General features: G+C 37.4%; 1 protein-coding gene across 4 annotated transcripts; it reads left to right on the top strand.

The window, feature by feature from the left end:
• The first annotated feature begins 4,670 nt into the window (after positions 1-4,670).
• LOC138094677 (general transcription factor IIH subunit 2) lies at positions 4,671-25,247 on the top strand. 4 transcript variants are annotated; one of them, XM_068990765.1, is made up of 16 exons: positions 4,671-4,713; positions 7,506-7,568; positions 8,201-8,278; positions 8,599-8,635; positions 8,855-8,941; positions 9,619-9,669; positions 9,944-9,998; positions 14,234-14,339; positions 15,784-15,874; positions 16,065-16,149; positions 16,512-16,619; positions 17,109-17,172; positions 19,308-19,411; positions 19,943-20,045; positions 22,398-22,437; positions 23,871-25,247. In XM_068990765.1, exons 2-16 carry the CDS (start codon positions 7,513-7,515, stop codon positions 23,988-23,990), a joined length of 1,185 nt encoding a protein of 394 aa, XP_068846866.1. In that variant the 5' UTR covers positions 4,671-4,713; positions 7,506-7,512; the 3' UTR covers positions 23,991-25,247. The 4 variants fall into 4 exon arrangements, with proteins under 4 accessions (XP_068846866.1, XP_068846865.1, XP_068846864.1 ...); XM_068990764.1 differs by having other exon boundaries at positions 16,065-16,152; positions 19,308-19,408; XM_068990763.1 differs by having other exon boundaries at positions 16,065-16,152.
• The last annotated feature ends 1,860 nt before the right edge of the window (positions 25,248-27,107 follow it).

Below are 27,107 nucleotides of genomic sequence, written 5' to 3'. Positions count from 1 at the left end.
AAAGATTTTGTTGAAAAAGCACATGGTTTATCTGATGAGAATTCACAACATAAAGTGATTCCCTTACATGTGTGATTCTGGATTACAAGTAGATAAGATCAATATTTTAATTTCTTTTTATTTTGAAAAATTTAAAGAAACACAGAAAACTATGAACATTTAAACCCACCACCCAGAAGTAACAAGTGTTAATATTTTGTCATATGTGCTTTGTATTTTTTGAAATAAATTTAAAACTATAAGTATTTGTAGTAACAGTTACATAGTATACACATATATGGAATCTAATTTAATCTTTATGATAGCTTCCTGACATAACCATTTCTCATTCTCATTTTACAGATAAGGAAACTAATGATTTGATAGGTTAATTGATCCATTGTCTCATTCAGTTCAGTTCAGTTCAGTCGCTCAGTCGTGTCTGACTCTTTGAGACCCCATGAATCGCAGCACGCCAGGCCTCCCTGTCCATCACCATTTCCCGGAGTTCACTCAGACTCACGTCCATCGAGTCAGTGATGCCATCCAGCCATCTAATCCTCTGTCGTCCCCTTCTCCTCCTGCCCCCAATCACTCCCAGCATCAGAGTCTTTAGCAAATGACTAAACTGGGATTGGGATGATCTGTTGGAATATTACCTTCTAAATTCCCATTCTAGGTTGACTTTGTTAAAGGTTATCAGTGGGTTGGATAAGGTTGGATTGTTCTGTTTGCTGTTATTAATCCTGTTATAAATTTGAGTGCATTTTACCCTTGACCCTTGAACAACTTGGGTTTGAACTGTGTGGGTCTATTTATGTGTGGATTTTTTTTTTTTTTATTGAACACATACTATATGATCCACCTGATGGACAGTAACTTCAGCCACAAAATTAATGCAGAGGGCCAATCGTAAGGTTATATGTGGATTTTTGACTGCTTGGAGGATCAGCACCCCCAGCTCCCTCATTGTTCAACAGTTGTCTGTACTTTTAATTAGCATAAGGTGCTTCATGTAGAAGAGCTGCAGTATCTGTGAATGCCTGAATAGGTATGCCTGTGTAAATAAGAGTCAGGGCAGAAAGCTGCTTTAACCATGACTCCAGGGATCTTAAGTTGAGGTTGAAGCAGACAATCTCCCTGCTTCAGAGTTGGGATAGAAGTGTCTCCCATCTGTTGTTCAGTCACTCAGTCGTGTCCGACTGTGACCCCTTGGACTGCAGCACACCAGGCTTTCCTGTCCTTCACTGTCTCCCAGAATTTGCTCAGACTCGTGCATTGAGTCAGTGATGCCATCCAACCATCTCATCCTCTATTGTCCCCTTCTCCTTTTGCCTTCAATCTTTGCCAGCATCAGGGTCTTTTCCAATGAGTTGGCTCTTTGCATCAGGTAGCCAAAGTATTGGAGCTTCAGCGTCAGCATCAGTCTTTTCAATGAATGTTCGGGTTTGATTTCCTTGAGGGTTGACTGATTTGATCTCCTTGCTGTCCAAGGGAATTTCAAGAATCTTTTCCAGAACCACAATACAAAAGCATCAGTTCTTTGGCTCTCAGCCTTCTTTATGGTCTAAATCTTACATCCATACTTGACTACTGGAAAAATCATAGCTTTGACTATACAGACCTGTTGCAGCGAGGTAATGTCTCTGCTTTTTAATATGCCGTCTCCGTTGGTTTTAGCTTTTCTTCCAAGGGGTAAGCGTCTTAATTTTGTGCCTGAAGTTACTGTCCACAGTGATTTTGGAGCCCAAGGGAAAAAAAATCTGTCACTGTTACCACTTTTTCTCCATCTGTTTGCCATGAAGTGATGGAACTGGATTCCATGATTTTAGTTTTTTGAAGTGAGTTTTAAGCCAGCCTTTTCACACTCCTCTTTCACCTTCATCAGCAGCTCTTTAGTTTATCTTTGCTTTCTGCCATTAGAGTGGTATCATCTCCATACCTGTGGTGGTTGGTATTTCTCTGGGCAATCTTAATTCCAGTTTGTGTTTCACCCAGCCCGGCATTTCACTTGATGTACTCTGCATAGAAGTTAAATATAGAGCCTTGACGTACTCCTTTCCCAATTTTGAACTGATCCATTGTTCCATGTTCCAATAGTTCTAACTATTGCTTCTTGGCCTGCACACAGGTTTCCTTGGAGACAGTTTAAGGTGATCTGGTATTCCCATCTTTTAAAGACTTTTCCACAATTTCTTGTGATCCACACAGTCAAAGGCTTTAAGGTGGTCAATGAAGCAGATGTTTTTCTGAAATTCCCTTGCTTTTTCTGTGATCCAGCAGATGTTGGGAATTTGATTTCTGGTTCCTCTGCCTTTTCTAAATCCAACTTGTACGTCTGAAAGTTTTCAAAGACTCACTTGGAGAAATCTAAACTCAATCTGCTGGAAGCTCATGGTTTTAATAAATTAGATGAAGGACATATATGACATCTTTTTCTAGTGTGAATAGTTTTCATAAAAATACCTAAGTAACTTGAGTAGTTTTTAGAAAATGTGTGAAAGTAACCCCACTTAGGAGTTAAAAAAAGAACATGGACACACAACTAGGATGATTTTTGTGACTGCAAAACATGGAAGGGTGTCTCCCCCAAATTCCAGCTGCTGCCACGGGACCGCTTGTTGTTCCTGCACATGTTGTCCAATTCTTGTTGCTTTGTTGTTCAGTCGCTAAATTGTGTCCGACTCTTTGTTACCCCATGCAGCACGCCAGGCTTCCCTGTCCTTCACTACCTCCCGGAGTTTGCTCATATTTATGTCCATTGAGTTGCCAGGTGACCGTGGACAAATTACTTAGCCTTCCTATACTTAGTTTGCTTATATGTAATAAATACGGCAAGTTACACCTATATTTCAAAGCCAAATGGTGAAACTTTAAACAAGTTTTTAAGTAAACTGGGTTTTAAAAGTACATGTATCAACCCCATCCCACACACTTGGTGTGTGCTGAATATAGCTCTACAGTGTAAATTCTTTTTAATTTTAGGCAGATAACTGCATTAGGTTTGGCATTGTGACCATTCACAGGTAATGAACAAATGCTTTAAAAGATGGTATAGAGTTCACCTCAAGATAAAGATTGTTAGATTCTCATAAGCAATTCTGGAGGTTTTTAATGAGTCTGAATGATTGAGGTTCCATCTAAAGGTATTGCAGTAGGCAGATTAACCTCTCCCAGTCTTTGTACACTTTGAATTTCAGCTTGATCCACTGGCTGAGCCATTTACAAATTTCTTAACTCTGTGGATTGTGTCCAGCCACTCATGGGCAGAGAACAGATTGTTCCATTATTTAAAGTTGCTCCTTACTTTTACAAATTGAAATGTTTGACTAGGTTATATTGTTTCTTTTTTCTACCACTTTGTACACAAAATATTGTTAGTCATAATAATGGCAAAAGATTACCATGGATTTATGCATTTTTGTTTTGCCTTAATACCATTCCTACTTGAGCTAAGATCTGAGACTGAAACATATTTAGAGGAGAGTGAACTTCAGAGTTGGGAAAAGCTTGAATAATTCAGCCTCCTGTCCACAAATATGCTTTAATTTAAATCTATTGGCAAACCCTCTGTCCTTTTCCTGGTTTTCCACAGTCTTTCTAGTCAGCTGGATGGTAAACACAAATGAGAAGCTTGGGGCTTGGGTGGCAGCTGTCTGTCCTGTAGGTGTGTATCCCGTCTTGGAGCAGAATAGCCATTCAGAACAGAGAGGGAAACAGGAGTGTGGAGATTGTGGAAGGAAAGGAGGGAGGAGATGAAGGAAATGAAAAGGAAAGGGGTGGAATCTATATAGAGTCTTGGAATCAAAGATGAGGAGGAAGGCAACGATGGACGCCAACTGGCACTGGGAATCAGTAATGCTAATTTCCTCTAAAGACAACAACAGAACTAAACAGTAAGACCTTTTCTTCCGGGGATAAATAAAAGGAGCTGCTGATGGACGGCGGTTCCCTGAGCACCTATTTTAAACTGCAACCTTTTTCCGCTTCCCTGCTGGCTTTGATGGTAAAGAATCCGCCTGCAATGCGGGAGATCTGGGTTGGATCTCTGGATAGGGAAGAGCCCCCAGAGAAGGCAATGGCTACCCACTCCAGTATTCTTGCCTGGAGAATTCCATGGACAGGAGCCTGGCGGTCTACAATCCATGCGGTCGAAAGAGTCGGACACGGCCGAGCGATAACACTTTCACTTTTCACTTTCCTCTTCCTTGCTTCATTTTTCTCTATGGCACGATCACCATTTGATACAGTATATTTTTCTTCACAATGTCATGAGGGCACGGATTTTTGTCAGTTTTTCACTGCTATTTTCTCAGTACTTAGAACTGTATCAGTCCCAAAGTAAGTGCTCAATAAGTATTTGTGGCTTTTAGCACGGGCAGCAGAGGAGTTCCGGAAAACCGCTGCACTGCAAGTTGCCTCAGCTGAGACTGCCGCTGTGGTCATCCAGGCCTCAGATCCTGTGTGGACATCTACCAGGCCTCCGAATTTCCAAGAGCGAACGGCCACCACCCTCCCCGCCTCTTCGTGAATAGCGGGAAGGGTGCAGGAGGTGCTTCCCGCACCCGAAGTCAGTACCAGGTTGCCGCGCCAGTGAGCGCCCGGCTCCAGCAAGCGCCACTCCCAGCAGTCGGAACGTTTGCGCGTCACTACCGCGCGCGGCGGAAGGACTTCGGCGGAGCACTTAGAGCGGATTGAGCAGAACTTCCGGCAGAACAGAGCTCGGCAGGACAGGTAAGTCAGTGGTAGAGGATTTCCCGGAGCCGCGGCGGAGAACCGCCGCCTAGGAAGCAAGGCAGCGTGAAGGGCCTTCGCAGCTGGGAGCGGAGGCTGAATGACCCCGAACCGCCTCATAGGGAAGAAGGTTGTGTGGGAGCGTGTGGAGGAGGAGGAGAATTTCCGTCTATGAAGCTGCACAGAAGCATCTATCTAGGGCAGTAGTTTGGAGAGTGACTCTCTTTCCCTAGGGCAGGACGCAAGTTTGGTACTTGTGGCCCTGGGTTTAGCTTGTGACCAGCCTCCATCTGTGTGGCCTCAATAGAGTTACCGACCTCTGAGCCTTGAGTTCCACACCTGAAAAGCAGGACTGTTATCACCCTTGCCTCTCTCAAAGAGCTTGGCAGGGTTAGGTGTGAGGGAAAGCTTCATAAATTGCGATGTTTGGTGCAAATCTCATTGTTTACATGTAACATTCTGAGCTCATGTGAAGGAATCACACCACCAGGCTTCTCCTGAGGGGAGTGTTTTTTCTGGAGTGGATTCCCAGCGATATTTGTAAGAAGGTGGACAATTCAGTCATAGGCAGTTGAAGATGCTGCTTAAGTGGTTACCAAGTACATCTTTCTCCAGGCGGCATAAATGCCTTCTCTATTAACTGCCTGCATTGTAAACATCCAGCTTCCCTTTGAACATCTGCAGTTATGAGGATCTTATTACCTCTGTCCTATCCCTGTAATTTCCCATTGCAGTCAGTTCGAATTAAGAAATTCTTGTATGCAGTGAGCCAGAGGTGTTCCTTATTGCAGCTTCTGCTCATTGGTTCTCACAGTTGTTTCTGAACTTTCAGGGAATTAAAGGTCATAAACTAAAAATAGTTTAAATATTGATGTGATGAACGGCAGTAACCACATCTTTAAGAATTTAAGCTTTTGAATTTTTATATCCTCGATAAATACAAACACACCTCCATGGAAGATCAAAATGTTCAGTTTCGTCGCTGCATGCTGTGTTACTACACTCAACATTAAGCATATAAGGCACCAACATAAGTGTGTTGAGAAAGCACAGATGTCAAAATTAAGTCATTTCTTGTTATTTCAGGATACTACAGTGGAACACCTGATCTGAAACAATTGAATCCTCAGAAGTTTAGTAAACAATATCTGATTGTAGCAAGTGCCAAGAAAGCAGTGATGCCATAAAGGCAGTTTTCAATTTGTCAATAGATTTAAATTCCAGAAGTTCATTTATAAAAGTCTACATTTATTTGGATTTTTAAGTGTATTTTTCTATAGAACAATGAATGAGTAGTGTGAAAATGAAAATGTTAGTCGCTCAGTCACGTCCAGCTCTTGGTGACCTCATGGAGTGTAATCCACCAGGCAAGAATACTGTAGTGGCTAATCATTTGCTTCTCTGTGGGATCTTCCCAACCAAGAGATTGAGCGTGGGTCTCCTACATTGCAAGCAGATTTTTTACCATCTGAGCCACCAGGGAAGGCCAGTGGAGAATGGGTTATTGTCCTTATCACAAAAATTAATCTTTTCCCCTGCCAGTGATGGGATTTGTTTTCTCCTTAATGTCTTGGCACTTAGGATTCCTTTGATCCTTCATTTATGAAAGAAGGAAGTTGAAAGTGAGAATCTAAGATGGAGAGGGAGATTCCATTGGGGAGGGTAGAGGTGTGAATGTGATGGGGTGTTTATTACTTGGTTATGGTTAATAGAGCAGCTTCCTAGGTGGCTCAATGATAAAGAACCTGCCTGCCAATGCAAGAGGTGTGGGTTCGATCCTTTGGTGGGGAAGATCCTCTGGAGAAGGAAATAGCAATCCAATCCAGTATTCATGCCTGGGAAATCTCATGGACAGAGAAGCCTGGCGGGCTATAGTCCATGGGAATGCAGATTCCAATGTGACTTAGAGTATAAACAGCAACAAATGGTTAATAGATGCCTCCCAACACCAATTTTGTCCCTGATTATTAAAAAAAATACACATTCATATTGAAAATATGAAAATACAGAAAAGAATAAACAAAAACCCAGTCATCCTTAATCCTAACATCAACTCAAAACCATTTGTCCTATTTGTTGAATTACTAAATATTTCTGTTTTCTTTTAATAGTTGGGATTATAGTATAGGTTTGCCATTGTATTGTTTTAAAAAATTATCCTGGCTGTCCAGTGGCTTCTGCCTTTCAATACAGGGGGTGCGGGTTTGATTCCTGGTGGTATAACTAAGGTCCCATGTGCCATGGGGAGTGACCAAAAAATTTAAAATAGATTTTTTAAAATTATGAGCCATAAACATTTATCATTTATGAATAAAGTAAGTTTTATTAAAGAAGCTTGATTATGAAAAAATTCACAGAGACACAAAGATGGAGAGGCAGTAAATGAATCACCATGTATCTATCACTCAGTGATAAGCAGCAGCAGTTGTAGCTCGTGTTGTTTCGTCTATACCTGTAGCCACTTCTCATAATTCTGTGGTTCTGTCCTGTGACACATGTTAAATGCATTATTATTTTTTATTAATTGTAAAGAGAAGCTTATTTATATTGGTGCCAAATTTGAGCATAAATATTCACATTCTTTCTTGGGGATATGAAAAAGTTCCATGAGGATTTGCACTCAACTACAATTATTGAATAAATTACAAAGAATAATATGACTTTGCAGGCCAAGTTTTCTTTTTTTTACTTTGTATGTTTATTTCCCTCTCTTTTCAAATTTAATTATATACATCTGGTGATTATCATCTTTAATAAATTCACAGTCTAATAACTTTTTTACAATATGTAAGGAACAAAATGGATGAAGAGCCTGAAAGAACTAAGCGATGGGAAGGAGGCTATGAAAGAACATGGTAAGTAGGGCATTATTACTCTCTCCTCCCTTTTAGACATTGTTTTAGTTTGTTTTTTTTCCCCCAACAACACTTTTGAAGTATATTTTACACGTTAAAATTCATCTGTTTCTTATGTATAATTCAGTGATTTTTAGAAATCTTCAGGGCTGTGCAAACATCAACATAAACCAGTTTTAGAACATTTTTACCATTCCAATAATATCCCTCATGTCCATATACAATTAATTCCATTTCCACCTCTAGTCCTAGGCAACCATTAATCTAGGTACTTTCTCTCTTTTTAGATTTGCCCTTTCTGGACATTTCCTGTAAATGTAATCATATAATATGTGGTCAGTTTTGTCTGACTTCTTTAACTGAACATGCTGTTTAAGTTCATCCATATTGTAGCATGAATAAGTAATTCATTCCTTTCTATTGCTGAATGGTATTCTGTTATATGTTTATGTCATATTTTCATTCATCCTTTCTCCATTTGATGGACATTTAGATTATTTATAATTTTTGCCAGTTAGGAATAATATAGCTGTGAATATTCAGGTATAGATCTTTGTGTGGACATATATTCATTTCTCTTGGGTTAATAAAATTTTAGCTTATGTTTTCAAACAATTAAATATTTCCTATAGGGAGATTCTTAAAGAAGATGAATCAGGATCACTTAAAGCTACAATTGAAGACATTCTCTTCAAAGCGAAGAGAAAAAGGTATGTAACCTTTGTGCGTGTTACAGAGGTAAAATTCCTTTAAGGGTTTTTGTCCACCTCTGCCCGCTCCTCAGTACTTCATTTGAGCTGTGTTTCGGAGAACCTGACTTACAGCCTTTTAAATACCGGGGGTAGACCCAGCAACCTAGAGCCTTATCAGGGAAATTCATCTTCAGTGTTTATCTCAAATGCACATAATTATATGCATCCCATAAGTTAATAATTTACTTCCCTAGAAAAGTGCAGTTTAGTTGAAAAGTTGTAATGATCTTTCAGGTAGTATACGATATTTCCTTAAAACCTTTGCATAATTTTAACAGGGTATTTGAGCACCATGGACAAGTTCGACTTGGAATGGTATGATGTTATTCTTTTTCCCTTTACTGGTACAGAACTAGTTTGAGTTACACAAACATTCTGGCTCAAATAGAATAAACTTTTTAAAGGAATATATTAAAAATATACATGTAGAATATGTAAATGCTAAGTGCCATTTTTACTTGTTGGTCAAAAATGCATTTGAAAATTGTTCTTATTTATGTGTTTTGTTTATTTGGGGGATTTTATTTTTGGTAGATGCGCCATCTATATGTGGTAGTAGATGGATCGAGAACAATGGAAGACCAAGATTTAAAGCCAAATAGACTGACATGTACATTAAAGGTATACTAAAATAATTCTGATTTGTATTACATGTGAGGAAGGCTGCTGAATTACAAAAGAAATGTTTTTAAAGAATGCAGGCTTTTTTTTTTTTTTTTTTGAGGTAATGCAAACTATAGCTAAGTAGAAGTGCTACTCTGGATTACTTACCAAAATCGTATACCAAAAGCACTAACTATTTATGCTCTTAACTTCCACTCCATGTTAGGATCTTGCTTCGTCAGTTATTCCTTTTCTTCACTGAATCTTCATTCTCCTTTGACTTATGTGAAGTAATCTCCTCAGCTTATAAATGCATTCAGATTATTCCTAACTGGTTCAAACTCCTGTTCAGTTTTGCTCATTTTCCTGTTTGTCTTTTTTGGATCTTTTTCTTGTTTAGATTGTTTCTGTCTTACGTGTCCGAATGGTTCCATGTTTTAAGGCTGAGCTTACACCTGTCTCATCACTTACCATTTCAAATTCAATTTTATTTACTATTTTAATTTTTATATTTATTTAATATTTTAAATGTATTATTTTATTTATTAATATCTTTACTACTTAACATTTTTTTAAAAATTTGTAAGCTTAAAAATCATAAGAAAAATTTCTTGATAAATAGATTTCACAAAACCTGTTCTCTGTGTTGCTATTTTGCTGTTATCTAGTTTTTTCTTTATGTTTTCTTTAAACAGTTGCTGGAATATTTCGTAGAGGAATATTTTGATCAAAATCCTATTAGTCAGGTATGTAGATAAGTGATATAATTCAGAATTAGCATCCTGATATTGCCAAATATAATGTGTTTTTTAAAACATTGGGCATATATTCTATCACTTAAGTGATTCAGATTATGTACAAGTTACTGTGACACTTGTCAATGAAAAGCAAGATAACTCTAGAAGTTAGTTTTTCACATGTTATTTATTCCATCTTTAACTAGTCATTTATTTTAGTTACGTACATTCTTATCAAGAAGAAGTAATTTAAATTAATAATCATTTTTGTTTTTATTTTGAGATTGGAATAATTGTAACAAAGAGTAAAAGAGCTGAAAAACTGACTGAACTCTCAGGTATGCATAAAATTACCTTTTTTGCATTCAAGGACTTTGCTTTATTTATCTAACCTTGTAACCCTGTTCATGAGGTTGCCTAATAAGCAAAATGAAACCTTCCTGCAGGCTGTCTAGGTAAAACTCTTTAAAAAAACTTCTATTAAACTCTCCGTCTCTAAAATGGCCTGTTTTTGTTTTTTTTTTTCATTTTAGTTCCCCGACCAGGGATCAAACTTGTGCCCCCTGCAGTGGAAATGCAGTCTTAATTACTGGACCATTAGGGAGGTCCCTAAAATGAGCTGTATTAAATTGAGTTCTGCACAGTGATGAATAGTATTATAATGGATTAAATGTTTATTTAATCATGAAAGTATTAGGATAAAATTATTGTAACCATTCACAAGAGCCACTTAATTTTTTTTTTTTAATTATTTCTTTATTTATTTTTGGCTCTGCAGGGTCTCCATTGCTGTGCACAGGCTTTCTCTAGTTATGGCGAGCAGGGGCTACTTTCTAGTTGCAGTGTTGGGCTTCTCATTGCAGTGGCTTCTCTTGTTGTGGAACAAGGGCCCTAGGGCACGAGGGCTTCAGTAGTTGTGGCACACACGGCTTAGTTGCCTGGAGGCATGTGGGATCTTTCCAGGCCAGGATGGAACCCTTGTCCCCTGTATGGCAAGCCAGACTCAACCACTGGACCGCCAGGGAAGTCCCTAAGTAAGATGTCTGTCAAGTCTACATGACCCTTCTAGTTTGTAGTCTCAGCACAAGCTCCAAAGAGGGTTCTTATTGACCCTGATTAAGATCTGCCCATCCATGAGCAGTGAAGTGGCTAAGGGAATGAAGTATTTTGTTGGTAGGCCTGGATTACATGTCTCTGCTTGAAGTACAATAGAAGTGGGATAAGTTCCACCTGCACCATGTCGTCTAAACTGGATTATTATATAGTGAGGGAAGGATGGTTCCCCTAAGAAAAGGATGTAGGGCCAACCCTCCCGCATGTTCCCTCCCCCTAGTTAATAATAGTATTCTGTGGGTGCCTGGCAGGTAACATGTACAGAGAGGAAAAATCCTCTGGAGATTCTTATAGGCCTCTTGAGAATACCCTTTTCCCCTGAACAGAATTACTGATATAAACCACACTGAGAGTAATGTAAATATACTTTATTCCTATACTCATAACACAATAGGAGATTAATTTTTTTTTTGTATGGTGTGATAGAAAGAAAAGTGGATAGAGAGCCATATGATCAAGGTTTGACTACTGGTCCTGCCATTGGGTAGGCATATGTCTTTCAGCAAATCATTTAACTTGTTAGATTTCTTTCTCGGTTATGAAATGAAGGATTTGGACTTAGGTGCTTTTCATTTCTAAAATTTATGATTCTAAAAATAAATACTTGCAATATGTAGCTGACCCTTGAACAAGTTGAGCATTAGGAGTGCTGACCCTCTGTGTAGTTGAAAATCTGCTTATAACTTTATAGTTGGTCCTCTGTTTCCTTGATTCCACATCTGAGAATTCAACCATCTGTGCATCATGTAGTACTGTAGTATGTACTAAGTGAAAAAAATCTGCATATAAGTAGATTATATAGTTCAAACACTTACTGTTCAAGGGTCCACAGTATATTAACTGTGGCAAATAGTTAATATTTTAAAACTTACTCGAGTAAATAACACCAAGAAGTTCCAAATGAATGAATGGGCAAAAAATACATAATTCATACCAGAATAAAAAGGAATTAAACAACTGTTAAAAAAGAAAATTTAAACAAACTAGTATTCAAAATACTAGTTTTGAATCCAAGTCTCTGCCCTGACCAATAATGCTGAAGAAGCTGAAGTTCAACGGTTTTATGAAGACCTATAAGACCTTCTAGAACTAACACCCAGAAAAGATGTATTTTCATTATGGGGGACTGGAATGCAAAAGTAGGAAGTCAAGAAACACCGGGAGTAACAGGCAAACTTGGCCTTGGAGTATAGAATGAAGCAGGGCAAAGGCTAATAGAATTTTGCCAAGAGAACACACTGGTCATAGCAAACACCCTCTTCCAACAACACAAGAGAAGCCTCTACACATGGACATCACCAGATGGTCAACACCGAAATCAGATTGATTCTATTCTTTGCAGCCAAAGATGGAGAAGGTCTGTACAGTCAGCAAAAAACAAGACCAGGAGCTGACTGTGGCTCAGACCATGAACTCCTTATTGCCAAATTCAGACTTAAATAAAAAGAAGTAGGTAAAACCACTAGACCATTCAGGTAGAACCTAAATCAAATTCCTTATGATTATACAGTGGAAGTGACAAATAGATTTAAGGTACTAGATCTGATAGACAGAGTGCCTGATAATCTATGGATGGAGGTTCGTGACATTGTACAGGAGACAGGGATCAAGACGATCCCCAAGAAGAAGAAATGCCAAAAAGCAAAATGGCTGTCTGAGGAGGCTTTACAAATAGCTGTATATAGAAGAGAAGCGAAAGGCAAAGGAGAAAAGGAAAGATATACCCATTTGAATGCAGAGTTCCAAAGAATAGCAGGAGAGATAAGAAAGCCTTTCCTCCGCAATCAATGCAAAGAAATAGAGGAAAACAATAGAATGGGAAAGATTGTTTTCAAGAAATCTTCAAGAAAATTGGGAGAAGGCAGTGGCAACCTACTCCAGTACTCTTGCCTGGAAAATCCCATGGACGGAGGAACCTGGTAGGCTACAGTCCATGGGGTCGCTAGGAGTCGGACGACTGAGCGACTTCACTTTCACTTTTCACTTTCATGTATTGGAGAAGGAAATGGCAACCTATTCCAGTATTCTTGCCTGGAGAATCCCAGGGATGGGGGACCCTGGTGGACTGCCGTCTATGGGGTCACACAGAGTTGGACATAATACCATTTCTGTCCTTTACTGAGCCCATCTTTGCATGAAATTTTCCCTTGGTATCTCTAATTTTCTTGCTGCTGCTGCTGCTGCTAAGTCACTTCAGTTCAGTTCACTTCAGTCGCTCAGTCATGTCCAAATCTTCGCGACCCCGTGAATCGCAGCACGCCAGACCTCCCTGTCCATCACCAACTTCCGGAGTTCACTCAACTGGAATTCCATCACCCCCACTAGCTTTGTTCGTAGTGATGGTTCCTACAGCCCGCTTGACTTCACATTCCAGGATGTCTGGCTCTAGGTGAAAAATGTCCCTCTACAAATATTCTATTTGCAACAGTATGTGTAATAGTGACAAGTTGAAATTAATTTAAATGTTCAGTGGTATGAAGATAATTTGCTGTATGATAAACTCAATGTTTTTGTTATCGTTAAGTAATATGAAAGCAGTGATGAAATAGGAGGAAAGGTCTGAAGAATACCATATTTTATTGAATCTCAGATTTTATTGTTAGTAAGATACCTTTATTTTATGAGCCCTCAAGAAGGAAACACTCTGGCAGTTAACCTTTGACACAGTGTCAAATGACATGTGAATTGTTCATACAAGTTTCTTGGTGGTTTGACAGGTCTCAATTTTTGGCGTTTTCTCTTCCCTTCATTTATATTACTTAGCATGAATTAGACAGTCTTTTCAGAGGTTATTTCAATAACAACACAACACAGTTTTGTCTCTTTGTGGAGATCCTCCTTTCTTAGGTCTTAGTAAGTGGTGGTTTTCTCCCCCTGAAGAAGAACGTGGAAGTGTAGGCATTCTTCCATCAGTGAGTTTTTGCTTCCACTAATAACAAATTTGCGCCTTAGTGTTCTGTTCCATGCCTTTCTACATAAAAATATAACCTTTTGTATAAACTTAAAAAAAAAACCACTTTAAATAGAAGTTAATGTGAACAGCACAAACAGTGCACGTGTTGCAGCTGGAGCAGCAACATAGCAACAGTGTTCACATGAGCAGGCAGTGGCAGCTGTGTCACTGACTGCCAGTGCTTGGAAGACACATCATGATTTCAGGGACGTTAAATGTGAACGTATGTTAGTATTAAAAATGATGGAATAGGAAATATGAGGAGTAAAAAGTTTTGCATTCTAGATTAATATTAAAATGTGTTGCTAATAGACAAAAAGATTATTTGTATTTGGGTTTTTCAACATGAGTGAGACTTTATAACATTTCTCTTAAAAGTGCATCTTGCTAAAACTAAATCAAAGGGATTCTGTTTAACATCATAGATATGTAAATTTGAGAGAAAGGTAGATTTCCATAGTGTATATATACATTTGTATTAAAAGAGATTTTCCACTTATATTTTAGGAAACCCACGGAAACATATAACATCTTTGAAGAAAGCTGTAGATATGACTTGCCATGGAGAACCATCTCTTTATAACTCCTTAAGCATGGCTATGCAGACTTTAAAGTTGGTATTTTACACTTATTGTTTATAATTTATTTCAACATGTTTTGAATGAGTTAAGTTGAAATTATAATGTTAATATGCATCTCCATAAACCTAACTATAATGAAATTGTGATTAAGAGAAATGTGTAACATTATAGTATATAGTATGATGTTGGTTAATAATTTTGATTTTATATTTTAGTTGCTGAGGTATATCCTTAAAGATTTTGGAAAAATAAAATTAAAGCTGTAGCAATATTACTAGTGCAAAAGAAATACCATAAAATTTTTTTTATTGAAAATTGATTATATATGGAAATTAATGTGGTGTAATAACTGAGTTTGTTGTATACTGGTTTTTATTAACTTACTTTGTAATACATCTGTAAATTAATAATAGCACTTTTTAGCAGTTTTAACTATGTAGAATATAGCTAAAACCCCCCAAATTCAGTATAGTTAAAGCTTATATATTTTATCCTTAGATAGTCTATCCTGACTCAGATTTTTATACCTTTAAATAATACATTTTTTTCAGTTTTGAAGTAGTTGAGGAGGTAACACACACAGTGAAGGTAGATACAATAGCAATATCCACAGTGAAAACTGAGCCTAACAATGAAAATTAAAGCAGGAAAGCTATAAATAATTGATAACATTGCATCAAAAAGCATAGATATTTCTACTTAGTGTAGAGGAGAGTAGTTCATCATACCTTAAAATCCTGTAAGCCATCATTTAATTAAATGGTGGTAGTGCTCAGTCATGTGCAACTCTTTGCAACTCCGTAGACTGTAGCCCACCAGGCTCCTCTATCCATGGAATAGTCCAGGCAAGAATATGGAGAGGGTTATTTCCTGCTCCAGGGATCTTCCCAACCCAGGGATTGAACCTGTGTCTCTTGAATCTCCTGCATGGTAGGTAAATTCTTTACCAATGTGCCACCTAAATGGTACACAGTCATTAATGTTTATGAGTATTATGACAATCACCATGAGGTTAAATTGTAGTGCTTAAAAAAAAGTACGTTACTATTTTCAGGCCACACATATGCGCTTTAACATTGATTCATATGGTATTGTCATACTTTCCAACGTACACCTTAAACTTTGTATGAAACAAACCTATTAGAATGTAACCTGCATGATGTCAGGAACCTCATTGACCTTGTTTATCACTTTATCCTTAGAACTTGAAAGAGTGTTGATAAATATTTATTGAATGAATAAATGAATCTGAATTATTTTTGTGTGTAGCTAATTTTAGAAAAACTGGTGTTAAGGTTTTTAGAGTACTCTCCACTCATTCCTTTGTAATGCTGAAACAGATGGGGTTGTTCTGTAGTCAAAGTGTGTAAACCATGTGTACTTATTTTTTGTATGTGTACTAACTAGTCTTAAGTTTTTTTTAACTAATGTAATTTATTATACCTAATTGGAGTGGTTTTTTTTCTTCTTTTTTAGACACATGCCCGGACATACAAGTAGAGAAGTCCTAATCATCTTTAGCAGCCTCACAACCTGTGATCCCTCTAACATCTATGATTTAATTAAGGTAGAACCAATAATTTCTTCATAATTAAAACCAGTTACAGCTCTAAAGAGAATTCTTCAGAGTTCTCTAAATTTATTACTAGAATTCTCCAAGTTTATTACTAGTTTTCAGAACATTCTATTTATCAAGCATATTAATTATTCATTTTTTTCTTCCCTCAAAACTCTCCATTTACTTGGATTTTACGAAGACCCTAAAGGCGGCTAAAATCAGAGTGTCTATTATTGGATTGTCTGCAGAGGTTCGAGTATGCACTGCACTTGCTCGTGAAACTGGTGGTATGTATCTAGAGTCAATATTTACTCAAAATCACTATGTAAAAAGTAACAATTTATTAGTTAGAATACTTTTATTGGTTATTTTAAGCTGCTAAATTTAAATTAGTTTGTGTACCAAAGTCCAAAATGTGGGTAGTCATATTAAATGTATCACCAGTTCTATAACCTATCATCTCAAAATGCAAGAAAGTTTTAGTAGCTATGTCAAATTTTTTGAAAAGTGATCATTTAACATAAACATTTATTTTGAAAATGAACGTTTTTAGATGGTAAAACGTTTACAGAATTATAGAGAAATTACAGATCATTCTTATGTCTGGAAAGCTCATGTTTCTTTTGTTTTTCTCTTGTCTTGCTAGGCACGTACCATGTTATTTTAGATGAAAGCCATTACAAAGAATTGTTAACACATCATGTTAGTCCTCCTCCTGCTAGCTCAAATTCTGAATGCTCACTTATTCGAATGGGTAAGTGTTTATTTTGTGTTATTTAATTACATTAATTAAAAATATATATGAAAAATAAACTACATAGGTTAGGGCATTCCAGAATTTTAAATGTAGAAGTATGTTCTTATATAGAGTGAAAGTAGACTGTAATGGACTCCTCTGTTGTTCAGAAAGTATTTCAAAATTACATTTTCTTTTAAAAATGTAGTATGTGTTATGTATTCAGTGTTGTTAAGTTAGAAAATATGTATATGAAACTTTAGAATCTGAGACCATATGTATGGACCTATGGTCCTCCACTTACCCGTTTTCCTCCACTATTAATTTTTCTTCTAACCAGAAATTGCTGTCAGTTTGACCATGCTCTAATAAATGTACAAAAGACAGGAAAGAGAACTTTTGCACAACTTTGTGAGCTTTCTGGTAGGAACATTTTTAGGTTTCTATTACTAGAATTTTTCTATTTCCTTGGGGGAGAAAAAGTAATATATATTTTCTTCCATAAAGGATTTCCTCAGCATACCATTGCTTCTCTGTCTGACCAAGATGCAAAACCCTCTTTCAGCATGGCGTAAGTAAAAACCTTAAAACTGTTTATGATAATGTTTTTACATTGTTAATTCCTTCCTGTGAGTTATGAATTAAAAAGACAGGCTTGAAATGTAATGACTTTCGTAGACAGTTACTTTCTATGTAGCTGTAAAAAGGAGAGAGAACTGTATATACTCCTGTAATATTACTAGCTAAAACAGCAAGGTAGAAAAAAGTCTGTAGTATGCTATCGATCATCTAGCAAACTGTGTAAAATTCTTAAAGAGATGGGAATACCAGATCACCTGACCTGCCTCCTGAGAAATCTGTATTCAGGTCAAGAAGCAACAGTTAGAACTGGACATGAAACAACAGATTGGTTCAAAATTGAAAACGAAGTATGTCAAGGCTGTATATTGTCATCCTGCTTATTTAATTTATATGCAGAGTACATCATGCGAAATGCTAGACTGGATGAATCGCAAGCTGGAATCAAGATTTCTGGGAGAAATATCAGCCACCTCGAATCATTAGCTGAGTGTTGATGTGTACATTCCTATCAGGACACTCCTGGAGGCCAGAGAAAGAAGCACTGGAGTGGAGCAGCAGAACAATCCCTAGAGCTCACGTGGTCAGGGAATGGCTCATTCCTAGCAGTCAGTGTGGAAAGGCCTCTTAATGTCACAGGCACTGAATGGAGTCCACAGTAATGAAACCAAATTTACCCTAGACTAGCAGCTGTTCTGGACAGCCAGCAAACTTAAAAGCAAGTTTTGTCATCAAACTGTTTGCTTAAGTATATTTTGGAAAAAAAGCACAACATATTTAAATCAATACCCCCCCAAAAAAAATCCATCACCAAAAGCAGAGCAAAATTCACAGTATCTGGCTGCCAATCAGAAATGACCAGTCACGCCTCATAGACTTAGAGATGAACTCATGGTTGCCAGGGGAACGGATGGGGAGAAGAGATAGAAAGTTTGGGATCAATGTGTACACACTGCTATATTTAAAATGGATAACCTACAAGGACCTACTATATAGCGCACAGGGGAGTCTGCTCAGTGTTATGTGGCAGCCTGGATGGGAGGGGAGTTTAGGGGAAAATGGATATATGTGTAGGTATGCCTGAGTCTCTTGGCTGTCCAGTTGAATCTATCACAACATTGTTAATCAACTATGATATAAAATAAAAAGTTAAAAAAAAATTTACCAGTCATACAAAGAAGTAGGAAGGTATGACCCATAACAAGAAGAAAAATCATAGAATGGAAACATATCCAGAAATAACACAGTTGATAGAACTAGTAGGTAAGGTGTTAAAATTATTATAAATGTATTTTATGTGCTCAGAAAAATTAAGGAGTACATGAATTTGATAAGAGATAGAGAGGATAGAATAAAGACCCCAATCACATTTCTAGAGATGAACAATACAGTGTCTTAGGTCAAAAATACACTGGATTAGGATTAACGGCAGTGAAGTGAAGGGAAGTGAAAGTTGCTCAGTCGTGCCCAACTCTTTGCTACCCCATGGACTATACAGTCCATGAAATTCTCCAGGCCGGAATACTGGAGTAGATAGCCTTTCGCTTCTCCAGGGGATCTTCCCAACCCCGGGATTGAACTCAGGGGTCCCACATTTTCAGGCAGATTCTTTACCAGCTGAGCCACAAAGATTAATGGCAGATTAGTCGTGGCACCCCACTCCAGTACTCTTGCCTGGAAAATCCCATGGATGGAGGAGCCTGGTAGGCTGCAGTCCATGGGATCGCTAAGAGTAGGACACGACTGAGTGACTTCACTTTCACTTTTCACTTTCATGCATTGGAGAAGGAAATGGCAACCCACTCTGGTGTTCTTGCCTGGAGAATCCCAGGGACAGGGGAGCCTGGTCTATGGGGTCGCACAGAGTTGGACACGACTGAAGTGACTTAGCAGCAGCAGCAGCAGCAGCAGTTGCTAAAGAAGAAGAGTGAATTCAAAGACATTAATAGAAGCTATTCAAAACAAAGCACAGGGAAAAAAAGACAAACGTGAACAAAGCATAAGTAAGCTATGAAATAACTTACAAGTTTTAAAGTTACAGTGGTGTCCCTTCTTTTGCTGCAACTGCTCACATCTCTGTGTATCACTTTTTAAAAGGTAATGCTCCTCTCCCCTGCCCCCCAACAGGCATCTGGATAGCAACACTGAGCCAGGACTTACATTAGGAGGCTATTTCTGCCCACAATGTCGGGCAAAGTACTGTGAGCTTCCTGTTGAATGTAAAATCTGTGGTAAGAAACCAACTGTTGATTATCTAGTAAATTAATCTTGGGTAACTATATTGCTGTTAAATATAAATATTAACCTCTGCTTATCTTTCTGGATTTGATCTGTTAAAGGAGATATAGGCTACTTTTTTCATTGTGTGCCTAGTACTTGGCATTCTGGATGGTTCCTGATTCTCTTTCCAGAAAAACTATGTTCTTTAAAGGCAGTGCCGTAGATCTAGTCGATGTTTTTGCAGCTCTTCATGAAATAAATACATATGAGGAGAATGAAGAATTAAAATAATAGATTTGTAGAATTTTATTTCATTTACAAGTAAGCAAATGGGCCAAGAGAGATCACGTACTTAGTGACAGAGCTAAGGAGATTCCATCTTGGAGTCTCCTTTTATGGCCACTGATAAACTAAGGAATAATTGCAATCCTAGAAAAAAACAAACTTGAAAATATTTAGCCTAAGTTATATCATTTGACATTTCAGCCATCATCTTTGTGAGATTTCGGTTATTAAATATGTCTTTCTGCTTTGTATGTTAGGTCTTACTTTGGTGTCTGCTCCCCACTTAGCACGGTCTTACCATCATTTATTTCCTTTGGATGCTTTTCAAGAAATTCCCCTAGAAGGACATAATGGAGAAAGGTATATGAGTTTTGACTAATTTATACCTGTTTCAAGTGGTAAAGTTATGTTCAAATATGTTGTTATTAACACTATATAAAAAAGTGTCATTCACTTGGGCAAGATTATTGCCACTATAGAAAATGAGATGCAGAATGCCTTGTTTATGACTAAAATGATTCATTGAACAGATCTGGATCTCCCGAAATCTATTTCCCTGACCCCAACTATATGTTGCAGGAGTGGTGGTGTTTTGGTAAATCAGCTCTCCAAAAAGAAACAAAAAGCCCTGACTTGTAGAATTTGTTGATTTCTATCGTATAAAACTGGAAGATTTATCCAGGAAGCCTAATATCAAAATAATGTAAGAAATAAAGAAAAGATATAAGATGGGAAAGAAATGTTCAAGGACATTTTCTACTGTTGAAGGAGAGAGTTTTCTGGATTGAAAGGATCTGTCAAGTACTTGACATGTTGAAGGCAAACAGACTTGTGCTAACATGTATCACTGTGAAATTTCAGAGTACGCTGCAGCAAAACATTAGCCCTGAATATTTCTATAGAAGGAGAATGGGGTCACATGACCTGGAATTAAAATTGTTTGCCTTCTGGGACTTCACTGATGATCTTGCAGTTAAGACTCCACGCTTCCACTGAGTGGGGTGCGGGATTGATCTCTGGTCAGGGAACTAAGATCCCACATGCTGTGTGGTTCAGCCTAAAAAAAAAAAAACATTGTTTGACATCTCGTGAGCAACACTGGATGCTGACACGGAGCAATTTCCTTCAAAATTTGGAGTGAAAATTATTGCCAACTAAATTGTATACCCCAGCCAAGCTATTGTTTAAATATAGGTAGACTAGGGACTTCCTTGGCAGTCCAGTGGATAACACTACAGGCTTCCAGTGCAGGGAGCATGGGTGCGATCTCTGGTCAGGGAACTAAGTTCCTACATGCTGCATGGTGCGCCCAAAATATATATAAACAGGTAGAATAAAGGTATTTTCAGATTTGTAAGGTCTCAAAACGAGACTTTCTTGGGAAGCTGTGGAAGAGATGACTCAAAGGAACTGAGAATGAGAATGAATGAAAGAGAATAGGAATATTTATCTAATTCAAAAGTGGCTAAAGCAAACTTGTAAGATGAAGTCCCAGAATGACACTTATTTGTCAGATACAGAGAACAGTCAGTCCAGTTTGGAAAACGTGAGAATGCTCCAGGAGAGATGTCACCAGAAGGTGGAAACTATAGACTTCTCGATGTAGCTGAACATAACAGTAGGGTATTTAGGTTTCTCAGGGAACGGTTGGGGCTGAGTTAGTGGTAATTAGACAACTAAGCTTATGAGTAACATAGTTATTAACTCCAGGAAAAAATGTACTTTACAGAGAGGAAAAGTTGTATGGCATGGCTCAGCTGAATACGTCTATACAGTGATGATAAACTAAATATTTAAATATTGTTTCATCTGGAATGATTTAGCTACATAGAAAGAGTTGAGAATGGGATTTGTTATGTGTGTACTGTATTGTAATGGTTCAAGATGGTTGAAAGAGAAATAAAATCTCATCTTTCATAGTGGAAAGTTCATAGTCAATGCCTATGAAAAGACCAAGAGTTGTGAGCATAGGTAACTGTCAAACAGTTAAAATTTTTGAAAGGATTTACTCTGTAAATGAAGTGGGGGGTGGGTAGGGAGGGAACTGCTCTTTTTTGTATTAAGTTTGGAGAACTTTAAATTCTTTAAACCATTCCTTGAAAGTTAAGCCCTTAGGCATCCATTTTTGCCATAAATTAACGCCTCTCTGTTCATCTGGACTTATTTCAGCTTTCTGCTGTCTTTGGGAAAGTTGAAAAATAGTCATGAAAATTGTTTTCTCTAGAATCACAGTTGAGAAAGCATACTCATATTTAACCTTGATGTAAATAAAATTAGTTTAAGGAAAATTTTAAGCTATCAGATAACCTTGGGTTAGTGTGGAATTTTCTTAAATTACTGGTATTCTTAATTATTTCTCCTAAAAATCATGCCTAAAGATAATTACAGTTGACCCTTGAGTAACATGGATTTGAAATGCAAGGGTCCACTTACATGCAGTTTTTTTCCATAAATACATACTACAGTATTACGTGTTCCATAGCTGGTTGAATCCTCTAATGTGAAACTGAAGATATGGAGGGTCAGAGGGCCAGAGGGCCAACTGTAAAGTTACACTCAGATTTTTAACCTTGGGGGTTGACAGCCCTAAACTGCCTGTTGTTCAAGGGCCAATTGTACTTACTAATTAGAGAATTCTTGTTATTGAGATTTTCCTGAGCTATTTTAATGAGTAAATTCTTAACAAAATGATTCTTAAACTTTCTTTTTCAGGTTTTGTTATGCCTGTCAGGGGGAATTGAAAGACCAACATGTAAGTTCATGTGCTTTGTGAATATTAAGTATTGTACAATAAATATTGAGGAAATGGTATTATAAATTCTCAATAGATTGTTGAAGACCAAGCTCAAATCAGGTTATTCCTCCGAAGTATAGCAGTAGGTGGAGATTAAATGGGAGCTATTACAAACAGTTGTTTTACTTTGGCTTCAGTTTGCAAGCTAAACTGCATTTAGTTTGGGAGTACTAAAAGTTTTTTCCTCTTTTTTTTTTTAACTTTAGGCTCTCATAACTCATTTTGAAGTTACCATTTATGGTGGCCTCAGATCATAAGGATATTCTCCCCATTGAGGAACTGAGAAAATATTTTTTAAAATGTTAACGGGGGCCAATTTGAACACATCAACTTACATAAAGTTGCAAATAAGATAGGTCACTGTTTAGTTTTCATTTAGTTACATGTCCATATTTAAAACTATACTTTATAAACTATATAAAACACTAGTAGAAAGGACTGCTTGTTTTATTTTACTCTCAGCATTTCATAAAACAATTTTATTTGGAATTCTCTGGTGATCTGGTGGTTGGTAATCAGTGCTCTCATTGCCATGGCCCATCTTCAGTCCCTGGTCAGGCAACTGAGATTCCCATAAGCTGTGAGGCATGGCCAAAACAAAACCGGTTAAAAAAAACAATTTTATGAAGCTTTGCATGCCTCTTTGACATCATTAGCTACATCCTCACTAAAATCACTGTTTGACTCATTTGATAGTTTTTAAGAATACAGCATCATTACTTCTGTGCTGTTTGATGCTGTGAGATTTGATGGTTTTTTAATCTGTGTATGATGTTGCCCTGGAAATTTCACCCCAAGGCACTAGTATTTTATATATAATATTGATAGAATATTATTATTCTTTTTTGTTCTTATTATTTTATTTTAGTATTTATTATATAAATATGACAATAATAAAAATAAAATGATTTATATATTTTATATATATGTCTTTTGCCTTATTCTTTAGTGGTTTAATTAAAAGATTAATATAATTTTTATAATTCCCTAGGTATAACAAATTTTTGTTAAAACTTTTGTGCTTCTCTTTCTAATTGAATCACTCCAGTAACCTATCGAAGAATTCAAAACTAGCAGTAATTTCAAGCTCATGTGTCTTCCCCAAATAATTATTTAAAATGAAGTAATCGAGAGTATTCCAAAATTCAAGGGACTGTAAGGACTCAGAAACAAAATTATTCCCTCATTTCTAAGGAATAATTTTTTGGAAAGAATTAATTTCCATAGATTTGAGAGTATATAGTACATTGGAAGTAATGAAGCAGGTAGGTGAGTGGGGAAAAAGTGATAGGTGTATGAAAGAGCAAAGCAACTTGCAAGTCTTCTAGCTATGCTGAACTTAACTTTTGGAAACTTCTTTTTAAATTCAGCTTTTCTTCTTTTTGTTGCAGGTCTATGTTTGCAGTGTGTGCCAGAATGTGTTCTGTGTGGACTGTGATGTTTTTGTTCATGACTCTCTTCATTGTTGTCCTGGCTGTATTCATAAGATTCCAGTTCCTTTGGGTATTTGATTCCAGCATGTAATACACATTGAATGAGTCAAAAAGAAATTTGCAACTGTAAATAAAATGATTCTTTAGTAGAAACTCCAGTTAAAATATCAAGAACAGTTTGAAAGGAAAATCTGGTTTCAGAAACCTGTTGCTTTAAAGCGTCCTCTATAATGATTGGTTAAGTTTTCACTTAATGGAGTCTATCTAATACCACCATTTTGGTGGTTTGTTATCTGATTTACCTTATAGTTCAGGTTAATGAATTATCCTTGTTAGCCTCACTAAGGTTCATACCCAAGGACTGTTTAACTTAATCCTCCTCAACTTTCCTACTCTAGGTCATCGGAAGAATATAGGTGAGAATGTATGATGAGGTCTGTGTTTCAGGTTCAATGAAGGTGTACTGCTGTAGGCAGAAAGGCAGAAATCTTTTTAGGGTGTACCCTTCTGAGAGTGAATCAAATTTCCATAGCAAAGTAAGTGTATTTTACATTTACAAACTTTGGTCATTCTAGATTGAGTTTCATTATGATATTCATGATTTTATAAATAATAAGTCTTAGTGAAGAACATTATCAGTAAATACAGTGTAATCCCATCCTGAAGAGTCTATTCAGTAAGTCTTGGGGGGAGCCCAGGAATATGCTTTTTTTTTTTCAGTTATACATACATACGTATATATATTATTTTTCAGATTCTTTTCCCTTATAGGCTATTAGAAGAAATATGCATTTTTAATAGCGCATGTGTACACACACTTACTAATAGACATAATCAGACATAAGTACAGATCTTTCTCCCAAGAATCATACTCTCTGCCTAGACCCAAATGGTTCTTTACTAGCAAACAGATTTCGCTATAGATAACCAGGTAACTGCCAACTTGCTTCCTTCTGCTCTGTCCACAAGAGGTATCAGTGGCTTGAAAGAGATGCCTTTAACATAATCAGAGTATCCTATCTCCCTCTACTTGAATTAAAACAAAGGGTATGAGTAGGCACCTCTTGAAAAGTTACTTGGAAATACATTAGACACATACCCACACTACTCTATAATATCTATAAAGATATTGAGTGCCTTTTGAGCCAGTTTTATCTCTTATCTCTTTATCTCTTTGGGGTTTTATTAGTATGATTGACATGGTTAAGGTGAAGATTTTAGTTAGGCTTAAGGAGGAATTTCCAGTCTCAAAATCATAGAGAAAATCCTAGCTTGTTTAAGATTATAGAAATGAAAATGACAATCTGATAACAGTTAGTTCTGGCCTTAATTTCCCTCGTGGAACACCACAATATACTATAAAAATGAAGGAAACTATTCAACAATAGAGACCTTTGTGAGCAATATGTCTTTCTGAGTTCTATTGTTCTATTAGAATACTCCTTGATACTTTAATTATTAAAATTAGACTTTTTAAAATACTTTAGAATGCATACTTTTTTTTTTTTTTTTACTTTATTTTACTTTACAATACTGTATTGGTTTTGCCATACATTGACATGAATCCACCACGGGTGTACATGCATTCCCAAACTGCTTCATATTCTTTTTTATTATGCCTGACAATCTTTTATCTTTTAACTGAAGCATTCAATCCATTTATATTTAATATACCTACTGATATATTTTGGTTTAAATCTACCATCCTACTTCGTGCTATTTGCTTCAGTTATTCTATTCTGTCTTCATTTTTCTCTTCTTTTTTTGCCTTTTTTTTTTTTTTGGATTGCTTGTTTTCCACCGTTCTGTGTTTTCCTAAACTAGTTTAGAAATTGTATACTTTATTTTTATCTTTTTAGTGGTTATCCTAGAAATTATAGTACACATAAATCCTTAACTTGGGTCCTCTAGAAAGTAGAACCTCCAGCAAAGGTGAAAGTGTTGTTACTTTATTTGAGAGGTGTAGCTCAGGGATGTAAAGATAAGGAAAAAAAGGAAAAGTGAGACAAGGAAAAACAATATGTTATCGTGGTGGCCAGACTTGATGACGAGCTGTGAAAAATCATAGGAGTCTCCCAGCAAGTGTGTTCACTTAAGAGTTTGGGATGTCTCCAGATTTATAAGAGGAGCTGCCCCTCTGTGCGGTCCATCAAAGGGAGGAAGGAAGAGTAATGCAGTTTCCTAACTTCTCGCGTTTCCCATTGGGCAAGGTCTGCCACACAGTGCAGTGTCATCTGGTCCTTCGTGCTTAGTCATTCAGTCGTATCTGACTCTTTGCAACCCCAAGGCCTGCAGCCCCTCAGGCTTCTCTGTCCATGGGGATTCTCCAGGCAAGAATACTAGAGTGGGTTGCCATTTCCTACTCCAAGGGATTTTCCCAACCCAGGGATCGAACCCAAGTTTGCCACATTGCAGGCAGATTCTTTGTCGTTCAGTAATTGCTACTAAAGAAGTCAGTTTGGAGAAGGAAATGGCAACCCACTCCAGCCAGTATTCTTGCCTAGAGAATCCCATGGACCGAAGAGCCTGGCAGGCTACAGTCCATGGGGTCACAAAGAGTTGGACACGACTTAGTTACTACACCACCACCACCAAGGAAGTCAGTCAGCCCTACCCATCAACAGAAAATTAAAGAGTTACTGAGCATGACTGAAGGCAGGAGGAGAAGGGGACGATAGGATGAGATGGTTGGATGGCATCACCAACTCGATGGACGTGAGTTTGAGCAACCTCCAGGAGTTGGTGATGGACAGGGCAGCCTGATGTGCTACAGTCCCTGCGGTCCAAAGAGTTGGACATGACTGAGCGACTGAACTAAACTGAACTGAACATAGCCCTGCCCATCAGAGCAAGACTCAGATTCCCCCACAGCCAGTCCCTCTCATCAGGAAGCTTCCACAAGCCTCTTATCCTTATCCTTCAGAGGGCAGACAGAATGAAAACCACAATCAGAAAACTAAGCAAACTTGATCACATGGACCACAGCCTTGTCTAAATGAAACGATGAGCCATGCTTTGTAGGGCCACTCAAGATAGACAGGTCATAGTGGACAGTTCTGACAAAACATGGTCCGCTAGAGAAGGGAATGACAAGCCACTTCAGTATTCTTGCCTTGAGAACCGCATGAACAGTATGAAAAGGCAAAAAGATACGATACTGAAAGATGAACTCCCCAGGTCAGTATGCTACTGGAG

The sequence above is a fragment of the Capricornis sumatraensis genome, chromosome 18 (genome assembly GCF_032405125.1).
Source record: "Capricornis sumatraensis isolate serow.1 chromosome 18, serow.2, whole genome shotgun sequence".
Classification (NCBI taxonomy): Eukaryota; Metazoa; Chordata; class Mammalia; order Artiodactyla; family Bovidae; genus Capricornis; species Capricornis sumatraensis.
Note: the sequence above shows the minus strand (reverse complement) of the source record. Positions and strands in the feature narration are given on the sequence as shown.